The sequence below is a fragment of the Xylaria bambusicola genome, assembly GCF_022495145.1.
Source record: "Xylaria bambusicola strain CBS 139988 unplaced genomic scaffold F5B22scaffold_28, whole genome shotgun sequence".
NCBI classification, from domain to species: Eukaryota; Fungi; Ascomycota; class Sordariomycetes; order Xylariales; family Xylariaceae; genus Xylaria; species Xylaria bambusicola.
Window position 1 is genome coordinate 383,634 of NW_025953581.1, and position 11,835 is coordinate 395,468.

At 49.7% G+C, this 11,835-nt stretch overlaps 6 protein-coding genes across 6 annotated transcripts; 2 read left to right on the top strand and 4 right to left on the bottom strand.

Moving 5' to 3' along the window:
• Positions 1-706: 706 nt before the first annotated feature.
• Positions 707-1,324, bottom strand: F5B22DRAFT_647740 (uncharacterized protein; the record flags this gene model as incomplete). Its single annotated transcript, XM_047978919.1, has 2 exons — positions 707-798; positions 865-1,324. The coding sequence occupies 2 exons, from the start codon at positions 1,322-1,324 to the stop codon at positions 707-709; spliced, it is 552 nt and encodes a 183-aa protein (XP_047829732.1).
• Positions 1,325-1,881: 557 nt separating this feature from the next.
• On the bottom strand, positions 1,882-3,941 carry F5B22DRAFT_240805 (uncharacterized protein). The gene is made up of 4 exons (XM_047969938.1): positions 3,318-3,941; positions 2,474-3,250; positions 2,379-2,420; positions 1,882-2,325 (listed from the first exon to the last, which is right to left on the bottom strand). Exons 1-4 carry the CDS (start codon positions 3,555-3,557, stop codon positions 2,065-2,067), a joined length of 1,320 nt encoding a protein of 439 aa, XP_047829733.1. The 5' UTR covers positions 3,558-3,941; the 3' UTR covers positions 1,882-2,064.
• A 118-nt stretch (positions 3,942-4,059) lies between these two features.
• On the bottom strand, positions 4,060-5,861 carry F5B22DRAFT_611568 (putative ras-related protein Rab7). The gene is made up of 7 exons (XM_047975284.1): positions 5,531-5,861; positions 5,411-5,464; positions 5,220-5,315; positions 4,983-5,162; positions 4,874-4,918; positions 4,706-4,808; positions 4,060-4,650 (listed from the first exon to the last, which is right to left on the bottom strand). The coding sequence occupies exons 1-7, from the start codon at positions 5,558-5,560 to the stop codon at positions 4,541-4,543; spliced, it is 618 nt and encodes a 205-aa protein (XP_047829734.1). The 5' UTR covers positions 5,561-5,861; the 3' UTR covers positions 4,060-4,540.
• On the top strand, positions 5,862-7,502 carry F5B22DRAFT_611570 (uncharacterized protein). The gene is made up of 4 exons (XM_047975285.1): positions 5,862-6,016; positions 6,084-6,126; positions 6,358-7,222; positions 7,281-7,502. Exons 3-4 carry the CDS (start codon positions 6,600-6,602, stop codon positions 7,318-7,320), a joined length of 663 nt encoding a protein of 220 aa, XP_047829735.1. The 5' UTR covers positions 5,862-6,016; positions 6,084-6,126; positions 6,358-6,599; the 3' UTR covers positions 7,321-7,502.
• Positions 7,503-9,275, top strand: F5B22DRAFT_611574 (uncharacterized protein). Its single transcript, XM_047975286.1, has one exon. It carries the CDS (start codon positions 7,656-7,658, stop codon positions 9,099-9,101), a length of 1,446 nt encoding a protein of 481 aa, XP_047829736.1. The 5' UTR covers positions 7,503-7,655; the 3' UTR covers positions 9,102-9,275.
• F5B22DRAFT_611576 (guanosine-diphosphatase) lies at positions 9,276-11,807 on the bottom strand. The gene is made up of 3 exons (XM_047975287.1): positions 11,221-11,807; positions 9,803-11,153; positions 9,276-9,737 (listed from the first exon to the last, which is right to left on the bottom strand). The coding sequence occupies exons 1-3, from the start codon at positions 11,450-11,452 to the stop codon at positions 9,680-9,682; spliced, it is 1,641 nt and encodes a 546-aa protein (XP_047829737.1). The 5' UTR covers positions 11,453-11,807; the 3' UTR covers positions 9,276-9,679.
• Between the last annotated feature and the right edge of the window lie 28 nt (positions 11,808-11,835).

Sequence of the window (11,835 nt, forward strand, 5' to 3'; positions counted from 1 at the left end):
TGACTGGCACTGTAAGTGTAGTGTAGCCGTTCTACGCTCAAGTAGAGCCACTGCAGGAATGGATCCATCATCTCCTGCACAAGCACGGCTGTCGAGAAAGGTTCAGGGATCCAAAAGACGAGATAGGGTTCAAGTCTCGCCGAATGCCGCGGCTTTGGACTTCAGCTGGCACCTTGTCTAACCTTCCTTGGGTTCTGACCAGGTCAGTGCCTGGATTTCAGAGAACACTACCTAGCTAGCGCATGAGGCTCACATGTCATGGGGGCGAAGGGAGAGGGAGAGAGGGAGAGGGGTGGTCATGGTCATGGTCTTGCATGATCCACCGTATGAGGAGAAAAAGCTTGTTGTGCGATGTTTTCGCCAAATTTTCCCCATCCCACTTTTCGATGAGGAGAGATGGATTTCTGGGGTTTGTCGATCATGGGTTAGGGAAAGATCGGCGATGCAAAATGGAGATAATGCTCCGGCATCTTGGCACCGAGTCTGGACATGGCTGGACTGGCAGCTACTTCGTAAGCAGCAGCAATGCGCTGTTGGGAATAGACCCAACTCACGACGATCCGTGTAGCCCCCCAAGTGTCGTGAGATCTCACGATATCATGTTCGCATGCGTCCTATATGCATATCTAAAAGTACTGCGTCGAGTCAAACCCAGAGGTATACATAGTCCTCCAGTCACCAGAACTGCGCACAACCATCAATCTCATCACCCAGACATCTCCTTCCTCTCCTTTTCCACCCTTTCCCACTCCTCCCACATCGCATTTCCAGCAAGGTCTTTCCCATCTTTGATCTTGACTACATCATCCAGATATTAGCAAATCGACTTCTTGGCTCAAATGCTCAAAAGATAGCACAACTCACCATGCTCTACACCCCCCATTTCCAGCGCCATCTCCCTCCAGACATCAACGTGTAATTCCGGGACATCATAAACAGGCGGATCTCCCTTAACAGCACCAGCACCAGACTCATCATGTAAAAACGTCCTCTCGTCCTTAAGAATGACGTTACTGAAATATAGATGCCCCGCCTCCGTAGGCACGTCGTAACGGCGCATGATAGCCATGCCGTCAGCTTGTAAGAGGATGCGCCTCGCTCTCGCCTCTACGGTGCCGTCGTCGTCCGTCACCCCGGTTGATAATGACCCAGGATTAGGCATGTGGATCTGGATGTACTCCCAGACCCCGAATTTCAGGGCCCACGGCACCGCGAGGCGTCCGTGCCGGTGCCACGCCGCCGCGAATTCCTCGTGCGAGAGGTCCGGGTGGCGGAAGATTGGACCACCCGCGGAGTTGAGCTTTGCGTTATCGTTTGCGGACATTATGGATTTCGCCTCGAAATCTTAGATAGATAAGATCTAGATTAATATCGTATCAATACTTAGATTGCTCGGTCGCACTATAAACAGTTTACCTGTTGCTGTACGGACGTAGCTATTCTTATAGACCTGGCTAGCTCATCTACTTGCGTGGAAGTTGCTATGCTGCAGTCCTGTACCTTTGACTGCCTCTTTGCTATCATATGCTTATTTCTAAGCCGATTGAACATCAAGGTCCGTCGCAACTATGTTATTGGCTGAATTGCCCTGCACGATCACTCTTAAGCGTGATTTATAAGCTTACTAAGTTTGTATCAGGGCAGGGTATCTCATCAATGTGCAAGAGAATAGGGTTAAGAGTACATTCATCTGATTGACATACCACATGCTCTCAGAACTAATGTGCAAATAACGGGAATAAGAATATCTTTCTCTCAGTAATCCCGGAGACCACGTATTCCTAGAAATTGGTCATCCGTACTTATTATGAGCGTAAACCTCCAAGTTGGACAACTGTCCTTTTAAACCGAACTCGCATCAAGCTCAAGTTACTCAAGGCCTGGAATCTTATAAGTTTTTGATCTAGCAACCAAACGTCTAGTTATGATATAGTTTACATGTGCCTGCCAAAGAGAAGCCATAACAACCAGCCCATTCAGGCGATGCCTTATGTTTAATGCAACCTTGAATCTAGCATGACCCGTTCCCTTCTTTTTAAAAGTACAGTCCTTGTATCCCATCATTCATAAGTCACTTTCTGCACTTGCGGTCTTGGCATTGACATCGCGCTCATGGCTCTCATGGTTGATGAACAAGAACGAGATGACCACTATCACAGCACCGACCCAGTATACGGAGCTCGAATATTGTTCGTACTGGATCATCTCTCCAACCAGTGATAGCGGGATATTTAATGACAAGCCCACGGTAACAACAAGGGGTGTAGTCAGGAGCATGGCGTATGCCCATGATATATCACTGATGAAGGAAAAGAGTGAGTTGATCTAAAAAAGCACTGTCAATTTTATGAAACCGTCGAGTGCCGCATGAAACATACCAAAACGATTGCCCATATTTTACCGGTAGGAGGTAACTCGAACTGCATCTCGGTTAATCTCGCATTTTGTTCAATTACCCCTTGGAGTAACTTACAGGTTCAATGCCCGTATAATGTAAAATGGGGAACAATGGCCAGAGGAGTAAAAGATTGAAAGTGCCGACAAGCCCGAAAAACAGGGGCATGTTGACACGATCCTCACTCCCTATCCTGATCTTCATCACAACTATGTAGATACCGTAAATAATGGCACTGAAGAACGCCATTGCATCGCCGATCGCGATCTGCCCTTGCGTCTTGTGTGGGAAGTTGCCTCGACTATCATCGTTGTCATCGCTGGAGAGATCTACTAACGATATAAGGATCACACCCGACAAGGAAGCTACCACCCCAATGAGCTTGCGGACTGAGAAAGGTTCAATTTTCATGATTGCGCAGAATACCAGCGTCCAGACGCTGCTAGTCGATGTCAAAATCGTAACACTAGCGACGCTCGTGTACTCCAAGCAGGCAGATGCGAAATAATTGCCACTGAACCATATCATGGCAAATTCGAGGCTGAATCTCGCCGTCTCAAAGAATGAGAGCTTCTCAGCGGTAGCCTGGATACCTTGTGCTTCGAGACACTCCTCCTCGTCAACGAGCAACCGCTCCGCTAACGCGGAATCCCCATGTTCCGCTTGAGCATTGGGTTTCCCCGTTTGGTGAGTGTGTTCTCGCCAGGCCTGTAATGCTTGGGTTTTCACGTGTTTGAATCCACCATTCTGTATGATGTATTTAATGGCAATTGGTACTGTGGAAATGGCGAAAAAGGACGTGTTCATGTATACCACAAAGAAAGGCTTATTGTAGCTACGGTCAGAAAAGATGTACTGACGCCTCGTCAGTTACGTCATTCATCGCTGGGAGGCCCCTGTCTCATGACACCCGAATACTCACGCTGGCGAGAAAATTGGAGGTGGTCCAGAGGAAAACAGTCAGCAGAAGCAGACTGATCCCAAGCGTCCGGCGCGCAAAACGCCAGATACCGCGCCTGTGCCCCGCACCGATTGAGCTTCCGCGTAGTCTGTGAGAAGATGGCAGATGGCCGCTTATGGAGGACGCTCCGGATGACCGGGTTCTCACCCTATCTTCATCTCTCGGGTCGCCGGTTGTCACTGAAGGCTTTGAAGGCGCCATTCCAGCAAACGATCAAGCACGACTAAGAAGCCTTGCTCAGGTGGGATGAGTACAGGATTGGTAGGCAAAATCGACGACACTAGAGGGAATCATTGACTTCCAGACAACGCAGAGAGCTGTGGGGACTGGTTATTAGGCCCTAAGGTGAGGATGTGTGCCGTGCGCACGTGGAAAGCAGATATAAATACAACCCATAGGATCACTTGAAACCGACAGATCAGCAACAGATCGTCGCATCGTACAAAATCTGTGAGCGTTTATGGATTTGGAGGCTGAAGGGTTACAGCAGATGCAGCAGTAAGGTACCTAAACGTCACAGCTAATCATTACAAAATTCCCTGTAAATGGGCCGCATCGGGGGGTGCCATTCGCGCTAAGACGTCCAATGGGCACCTGGCTAGCGGCACCCTGGAGAGGCGGCATCAGCCTCCTCAGAAAGTACCTACCTACCGATCCTACAATAACTACAAGTTTATCACGCCAATGGCTACCTAAAGGATAGTATTTGTGCAGACCTTTATTTACCTACGTAGGCTTATATGATTGAATTTGTTTCACAATCGGGTCAAGTCGATAATAGTACAACAAATGCCAAAGAAACGAAGTTCTGCCCTGTAATATATCAAAACGGCATCTAACCATAATAGGAGAGCTTAGGGGTATTCTGGCGCGGTATCAATATTGCTCGAGTTGTGAGCTTCGCTTAACGCGGCATAGCAACCACGAATTTCACCTCCTCTATACACATTCTCTTTGGAGTGATGATAAACCGCTCGATGTTGTCCTGTAATGTCGGCTTGGTCCCAGTCGAGCAGAACTTTGAGCATGGTTTCATGCTAGTCGGGTTCACACAGGGAGTACAGACAGCGTAATGGCTGACGCCACACACTAGGATAAATTATTCCTCTCTTGCGGGTCGGGTATTAGTTGGTTCATGATGGAAACGTGAAGGAACTGAGTAGGGCACAGCGTGTCGCTGTCGCTTAGCAGGCGCAACCATCACGGTCATTCTCGATATGGATGTTGATAGGGTCCTGGAAATCTCCACTAAACTCTTCGGACTCTTCCTGAGCAAGTGCGTTTCGCGCAATGACTATCGGCCTTGGTTAGATCGTGCGAGAGTATTGACAGAGTGTACTTAGTCTTACCTTCGAAAGCTTGCTCAACATTGATAGCTTCCTTGGCACTCGTCTCGAAGTACGGAATGTCACCCTTGGAGTGGCAGAATGTAGCTGCTCTCTTACTTGAGATCTACAGATTTAAGCCATCAATATAACAGCCCGAAGGAAAAAGGAACGGAGGGAGGAGGAACTCACCACTCGCTTACTTTCCTCGACGTCGATCTTGTTGCCGAGAACCACCTAGCGGTATCAACATCAGTATTCGTGTTGAACGTTTAGGAGTGTCTATTCGGCTTCCACTTACAAAGGGGAAATTCTCAGGGTCCCGTGGCGAAGCCTGGATTAAGAATTCATCTCTCCAGCTATCTAGAGCATCGAAGCTCTTAGAATTGTTGACGTCGAACACTAAGACACAGCAGTCGGCACCGCGGTAGAAAGCAACACCGAGAGATTGGAAGCGCTCTTGGCCGGCCGTATCCCAGAGCTACCATTTGTCAGTCACTTTGCTCGATATTCACCACGCGATAACACCATGCCCTACCTGCATCGTGACTTGCCTATCGTCCACCAGCACCTCTCGGGTCAGGAAATCGGCACCAATAGTGGCCTTGTAGCTGGCACTGAACTTCTTGTTGACCTAGCCTCGAAATATTAGTCTCTTGCCACTTTTGGATTCGAAAGCATCGTCTTCACGGCAGTAGAGCCCGTGCTCGTGGTATGACGGTGACGCACATATTGGTTCATCAAGCTGGTCTTCCCGACACCGCTGTCGCCAAGGATAATAACCTAATTGAATGACAAGCATTAGATATGTAGTCCAAAGGCATGATTCTAGAGCAAAAGAAGCTATACCTTGAGAAGCACCTTCTTCCTTGACGCCATATTGAAGTAGTCAAGCGTAGAAGCTTAGCTGGGATGTGGCGGTGATTCGGTCAGTTTCGTGGGTCCTGACGACTATTCCTGTCGGTCTGGAGGCGACGCAATCGCTTGTCTTCGTTCGGGGGACGCGTGAGCGGTCTTGCGTAAGTTATATGTAGGGGACGGATAGTTTGAAGGTTCCAAGGTTGTTGTTTAGGGCCAGGCTTAGTCGAGAGGCAGCGGCAGTCGGACCTTTAGATAGCTGAGACACCAGGTCACCCTTATTGTTACTAAGTTAGGTAGTTCAGAGGCGGAGAGCTCCCTACCAGGTAGCCAGTTTAGCACCTGCGACACAGCGCCAGTTATTCAGTGGCTGGGCACGCCAGGTGACCCAGTAACCCCACGATAAAGCCACAAGCGCCCCGCATCCTTCGACAGCGCGATAAGGCCCTCCACATCTACTACAGTATGTACTGTAGGCTACGGCGTAGGCGGGTAAGTATCTACTCCAGGGCTGTAAGGAGTCCTGAAAGTGGTAGGTACATACCTAGGTACCTACTCCTTTAGGTAGGAAGGGACTATACTACAGTCTTCATCAATAAATGCAGTCAGACACTATTGCACAATCAAGATTCAGGGGTCACACGTAACACAAGTTACAAGTGGAAACGAAGAAATGCATATATGTAAAGGTACCTGGTACTACGCGTATAAATTGATGATGAGCGGATAAATAGATAATCGATACCTGGTCACTGCCTGGTACTACCTGATACTACCTGGTGTCTGGTACATAGTGAAGGGAGAAGGCAGGTACGTACCCACAAGCTGTATGAAGCTCCATCCTTTTTGAAGTGAGTAGCGTCATGATGATGACATCACATCTTCTGGATCACGATTGATACCATGACATTGTATAAAGCTGTTGGCGTTGAATTGTAATCATCTGAAAGTCCTGTAATCAAATTTGAAGAGTAAATAATTCATCAATATCAATTCTAATTGGTGTTGAGCTCGCATTATATCAAAAACAAAAACTCATCGTTAGCCATATATCATCACCATGGTTGGCCTTCGCCTCACTCACTCTATGAGAGCCCTACGGGCTACTACTCGGACAGGAGCTCTGCACACACAGCAACGCACCTTTATTGCAGCTTCCCCTCTTCGGGCACACCAAGGCTACGGTGATGGCAAAGGGGATCCCGTAGCAGAGCACCCAGAGAAACAGCCTGCGCACACCAAAGCCCAAGAATCTTCAGAGCACCCCGGGCCCGCCCCTCCAGATGTCGGCCAGGGATCCTCCAGTGCCTCCACCAAGAGGTCCTTTTCCGATAGTATGAAGAAGGCGGCCTCGAATGCTGGATCACCCGAGGAGCAAGCCAGCGCACAGTCCGGTGGCTCCAGGTCGAAAGAAGCCGCCGAGACCGGCAGCAGCCCAACTGGAGGTGAGATTCCTGAAAACGGGGTTGGAACAGCAAAGGGAGGTGAGGCTCTGAAGGGACCACAAGGCAAAAACGCGCCGCAGCCCAAGATCCTGAACCAATCGACCAACTCGGTGAAATCTGGCTTAACAGATGAACAGAAGAGGGAAGTCGAAAGGCATAATCAAGATTTCGAAAATAAGCACGACAGGGCCGAGTCGGCCCCTCACGATAAAGTCGATAAGAAGTTCTGGTCAGGAGTGTGAGTTGTAACACGTTCTGCTTGCTCCCCTTAGCAATTCCACTAATGATGAGAGTAGCGGCGGCCGAACAGGTGGTGAGAATGATTGGAATGCGTAAAGGTGATAGCCTCCAGGGGATGACCATGAGGTGTTAATACTTGTAAATAGAATTAACTTAATTATGGTAGCAATGAAGCTTCCAACGAATATATCTTGAAAACAGTTGGCTTGGGGTAACATTTTGTAACTAGGTTTAGGTAGGGACTTACCAGGTTAGTCCATAGCAGTACCTAAGTGGCACCCTGAACACATACCTAACCTTATTGCATGCCTAGGATAACCCTGTATCGTCTCTACCTACCTGTGCCTTCAATTGATAGCGACAAATGAAGCTTGCGAGAAAGCGACGATGATGTGATTCGATGGAATCCTCGACGCCTAAGAATAGACGAGATGGCGGACGAGGACATTGTGAACAAGATCCGAGAGCTCGGAGACGTCGATTTAGCAGTACTGCTCTGCCTCATCAGCCGTGAGCATTGCATCATCAGCACCGATCCAGAGTATCTCGACGACCTCACCGTTGAGCTCCAGCTTGTCGCATCGCGCACGTTCGGCCTGAGCTCAGTAGTCGTGGACTGTACCCCCGAGACAACGCTTGACGACCTTGTCGTTGCAATCCAGCTACCGCAACCCCAGCCACCGTCGATACCAACACCTGGTCCCTCACCTCTGCATGCTCGCAATTCGGAGACCTATTTCAATGCGTATCATAGCGGTGGTAGCGCCGGCTTAGGAAAACATCTGCAGCAACATCACCATGGATCTCTCCGACCGTCTTCCCGCTCGCCGAGCGCGACTGCAGTCTCGCCGTCAAGGGCATCTTTGCCTTCAGCTGCGACACAGCAACCCCAAATCGCCAACATAATACTGGCTCGAAATCTTGACGTCGCACCAAAGGCCGTACAAATACAATGTCTGGAGCTGATGCGCACGCGGCGGATTTTCACACGGACGGCCGTGCAAGCATGTCCTAAGCAATTCCTGCTCATCGCCGTCCTAGGGTCCGAGAGCGCCGGCGAGGCGCGTCTAACGAAGCATCTAAATGACCATTTCTATATATCGCATTGGCAGGATCCCGAGGATGGATTCCCGCACATGGAAGAAGAACAAGAAGGGGGTGTTAAAGAGGAGGACTATCAAACTTTTGATGACGACAATGACAGAGGGGCCGTCGAGGATGCTAATCGAGACAAGGACGACGACACCGCCAGCCAGGCGAGTGCTGAAAGCGTCGTCCGCCGAACACGAGACTCGAAGACCCCGTCAACACCAGTACCACCAACACCAACTATGTCCACCGGTCCAGAATCAGGACAACAGCACATAGTAGTAACAGACTGGGCGATACCCACTCAAGGCGTTTCCCATACAGCAGATGCCCAAAACCGCGACAACAACAATAATTATACTAGTAGCAGTGGCGGCAATCCAATCCACGGCCCAGTCTTCACCGAAACAGACATATCCACACTCTCAAGTCTCAGCCTCCAAGCCCACGTCGACATTGAAGTCCAGCGGTACCAGATGAACATCATCGCCTTCCTCCGCATGCACCGTGCCGTATCGCCAGGCAGCGTCCCGCCTACGGGAACGACGCACTTCCGCACGCTGATCCGCGCCCTGGCGACGCTGCACGGCCTCGCGTTCGTGACGCCCGAGCTAGTGCAGCTCGCAGCCCGCAAGATCTACGCGCACCGTATAGTCATCGTGCCGCCCGAGCGCGAGCGAAGCATGCAATGGGGAAGCGATCTGCCCGCCGTCAAGGCGTTGCTCGAGGGCGTGCGACCCGAGGACGTAGTTGAGGATGTGCTGGGCATGGTGGATGTTCCGCTATAAATCTTCACACATTCAAACCCTGAATGAAAGGCGGGCGACTAGCCAGCCGCTTCTACTAACGTGTAGTTGCTATTGCAGTGTTGATGAATATGGCCCAAGATACCCCATGAATTATAACAATTAATGTATTTCACTTAGTTATCATAGAACGCGAGAGCAAAAACAAGCCAAGCCATTAGTATTTCCAAACTTCATTGATATTGACGAGACTCAGAACGTCCTATAATAAGTACATGAATGATAGAAACAGCAGCATTATCGTCCACTCCTCCGCGTTTAAGCCCTCTCTGGAAAATATGCGAGAAGACAATGATGATAATGGTAATAGTAATCGTTTTCTGTCATGCGCCACGTTTCATAATTTCTACAACACCCGGAATTTCAGTGTTTCCGCAAACGCCAGGCCCTAATGCCCAAATCTTCCGATCCCCCGAGCATGTATATATCCTTCGGTTTTTACCTCCACTTCATTAGTAGCGTGAATAATATAGTAAGAAGTCTAGTGATGTCCCATGATTTCATCGGCGCTTAATTCGATCTGTGTCTGTCTGCTATATAGAAAGTTCGCAAACGTGTTTTTAGTAGACTTGGTTGATTCTACACGTCCAGCCAGAGTCCTTTGCCAACAATGGTAGACTAAGATGGAAGTTAGTTGAAATCTGAGATGAACCTATAAAATCTCTATTATGAAAATAGCTTACCTTGCTCCTAAGCACCATCCCAGCTCATTGCCCTTTAGCTTTTTAGCTATTCTAACCTCACGGTCAATTGGCATATCATAGCCTGTGTGTAGTAGACTAATCATAAAGTTGAGGTCGAGGCAGTATTCGCCACGGTCATGGAGTTCGTCTAGGGCCTCAGGGAGGTTGCTGAAACCGGCCCAGGAGTCTTCGCCACCGCAGACCGTGTTTGTCAAATCGTGAAGCTCTCTCAGCGTAAAGGAGTCTGGCATGCCTAGAGGCTTCGTGCGGTCGAAGAAGAATGAGAAAATGTAGACATCTTCCCGCGCAAATGTCTTCGCTAGCGAGGGCTGGTGGACACCATTGAAAGAGCAAGGAGCCAGCGCACACTCAGCATCTTTCGCCAGGATCCTATCAGTCAAGCTTCGACACTGAGCTGGGGCCGGGATAGCAGGACCTGATACCTGGAGTTTGAGCTCGCCTGTGCCTAGCGGGCTGCCTTCAGGTAGTTTGACCTTGATAGTGTCGGTTTGGCCAGCATTGATACAAGGGTGGTTCCGGATTGGTTTCTGGAGGAAATCACGGCTCTTCTCCTTCGCATATATGTCATTCAGTAGTTCCAGATGGATCGCATTGCGAGCCGCCATGAGACCATATCCGAGATGGGAGTGCTGGTATAGCTCGAACTTTCGTCCCCCAAAAGCCAAGTCATACTTGTGATCACCTTCGGCCATCTTCTCGGGCATCCCCCCAGAAGCGAGTCCCTTAAACGTTGGCTCGAAAACGATCTGAGTTGACCCACCGCCTAAGTCGAAAATTGCAGCAGTAGGGCTGTCATCAGGGCCGCCGATCTTCCCCAGGAGGTAGTTTGTGGTAATCCAGGCGTATACGCCCTCATCGGAGCCGTCCATGATAGTGACACCACTCTCCTTCTCAGAAACCACGGCGAAAGGATAATTCTTTTCAAGATGTTCTCGTACAGTTTTCAAAATTGCGTCAGCCGCTTCGGTTCCAATCATGCGCAGACCAGCTGTGGCCTTGACAGCGATCGGAGTGCATCCCTTCAGTTTGTCGGGAACGTGCTCCATGGCCACGGCGAGAAGAGGATCTAGAGTCTTAGCGGCGGCGACCGGGTCGTCCTTATAGCTACTCAAGCCACCAACGCTCTTCTCGGTCATCTTGAACTCCTCGCCTTCCAGTTCGGGGGTGGGACCACAGTTGTTGAATTTATAAACGTGAATACGAGATCCAGTGCTACCAGCGTCGATCATGAGCACATATTGAACGATGGGCTTGTCCCTCGAGTATGATTTCGTGCATTTATCGGTGCCATACGATGAATCGGCAGGGGTTTGACCACCAGGTCGTGATACTACAAGGGCTGTCAGTAACTACATTCTCAGGGCAGCCAACGAGATTCTGTTTATAATCTAACGTACCTCCCTGGTAGTAATCTACACCCTTGGGCGACACATAGTAGAAAAGGAAGAGGATGAAAACAACAATGGCAGTGGTCTTAAGCCACCGCGATTTCTGGGCCGGATTCATTCCGGCGTATTGTAGCTTCTCCAAGATGCCTAGTTCTTTGTGACCGGTGTCGTACCGGCCGGGTTTCTCGTGAGGGTCGCGCCGGACTTGCTTCGTAGGCAACGAGACGGATGTTCTCCTCATACCCTTTAACAACAGAGCATCCCCACACGGAATGGGGAAGAAGGTAAGGAAAGAGAGTGAGGCTAGAGAGAGTACGCGCAACGGCGGGAATCCCAGAGTCCTCGAGACCAGAGATAATCGGGAGTCAAGGGAATCGATGGCAGACGGGCGAGCTAGCGTCGTCGTCAGTAAGTCAAATTACTTAACTGCCTGGCAGTTGGTGATGAACGAGCGTCGTTGTGTCGAGTCAACCCGGGAACACTGTGGCAAGATAGGGGAAATTAGATAGATAAGCAGTCAATAGGAAAGCCGCAGGCTAATTCAACCTCGAAAATCTTGACCCTAATTTTCAAGGTTATTGAAATGGTTGGCTAGGCCAGGGGGGTAGTTGGAGAACCTCAATC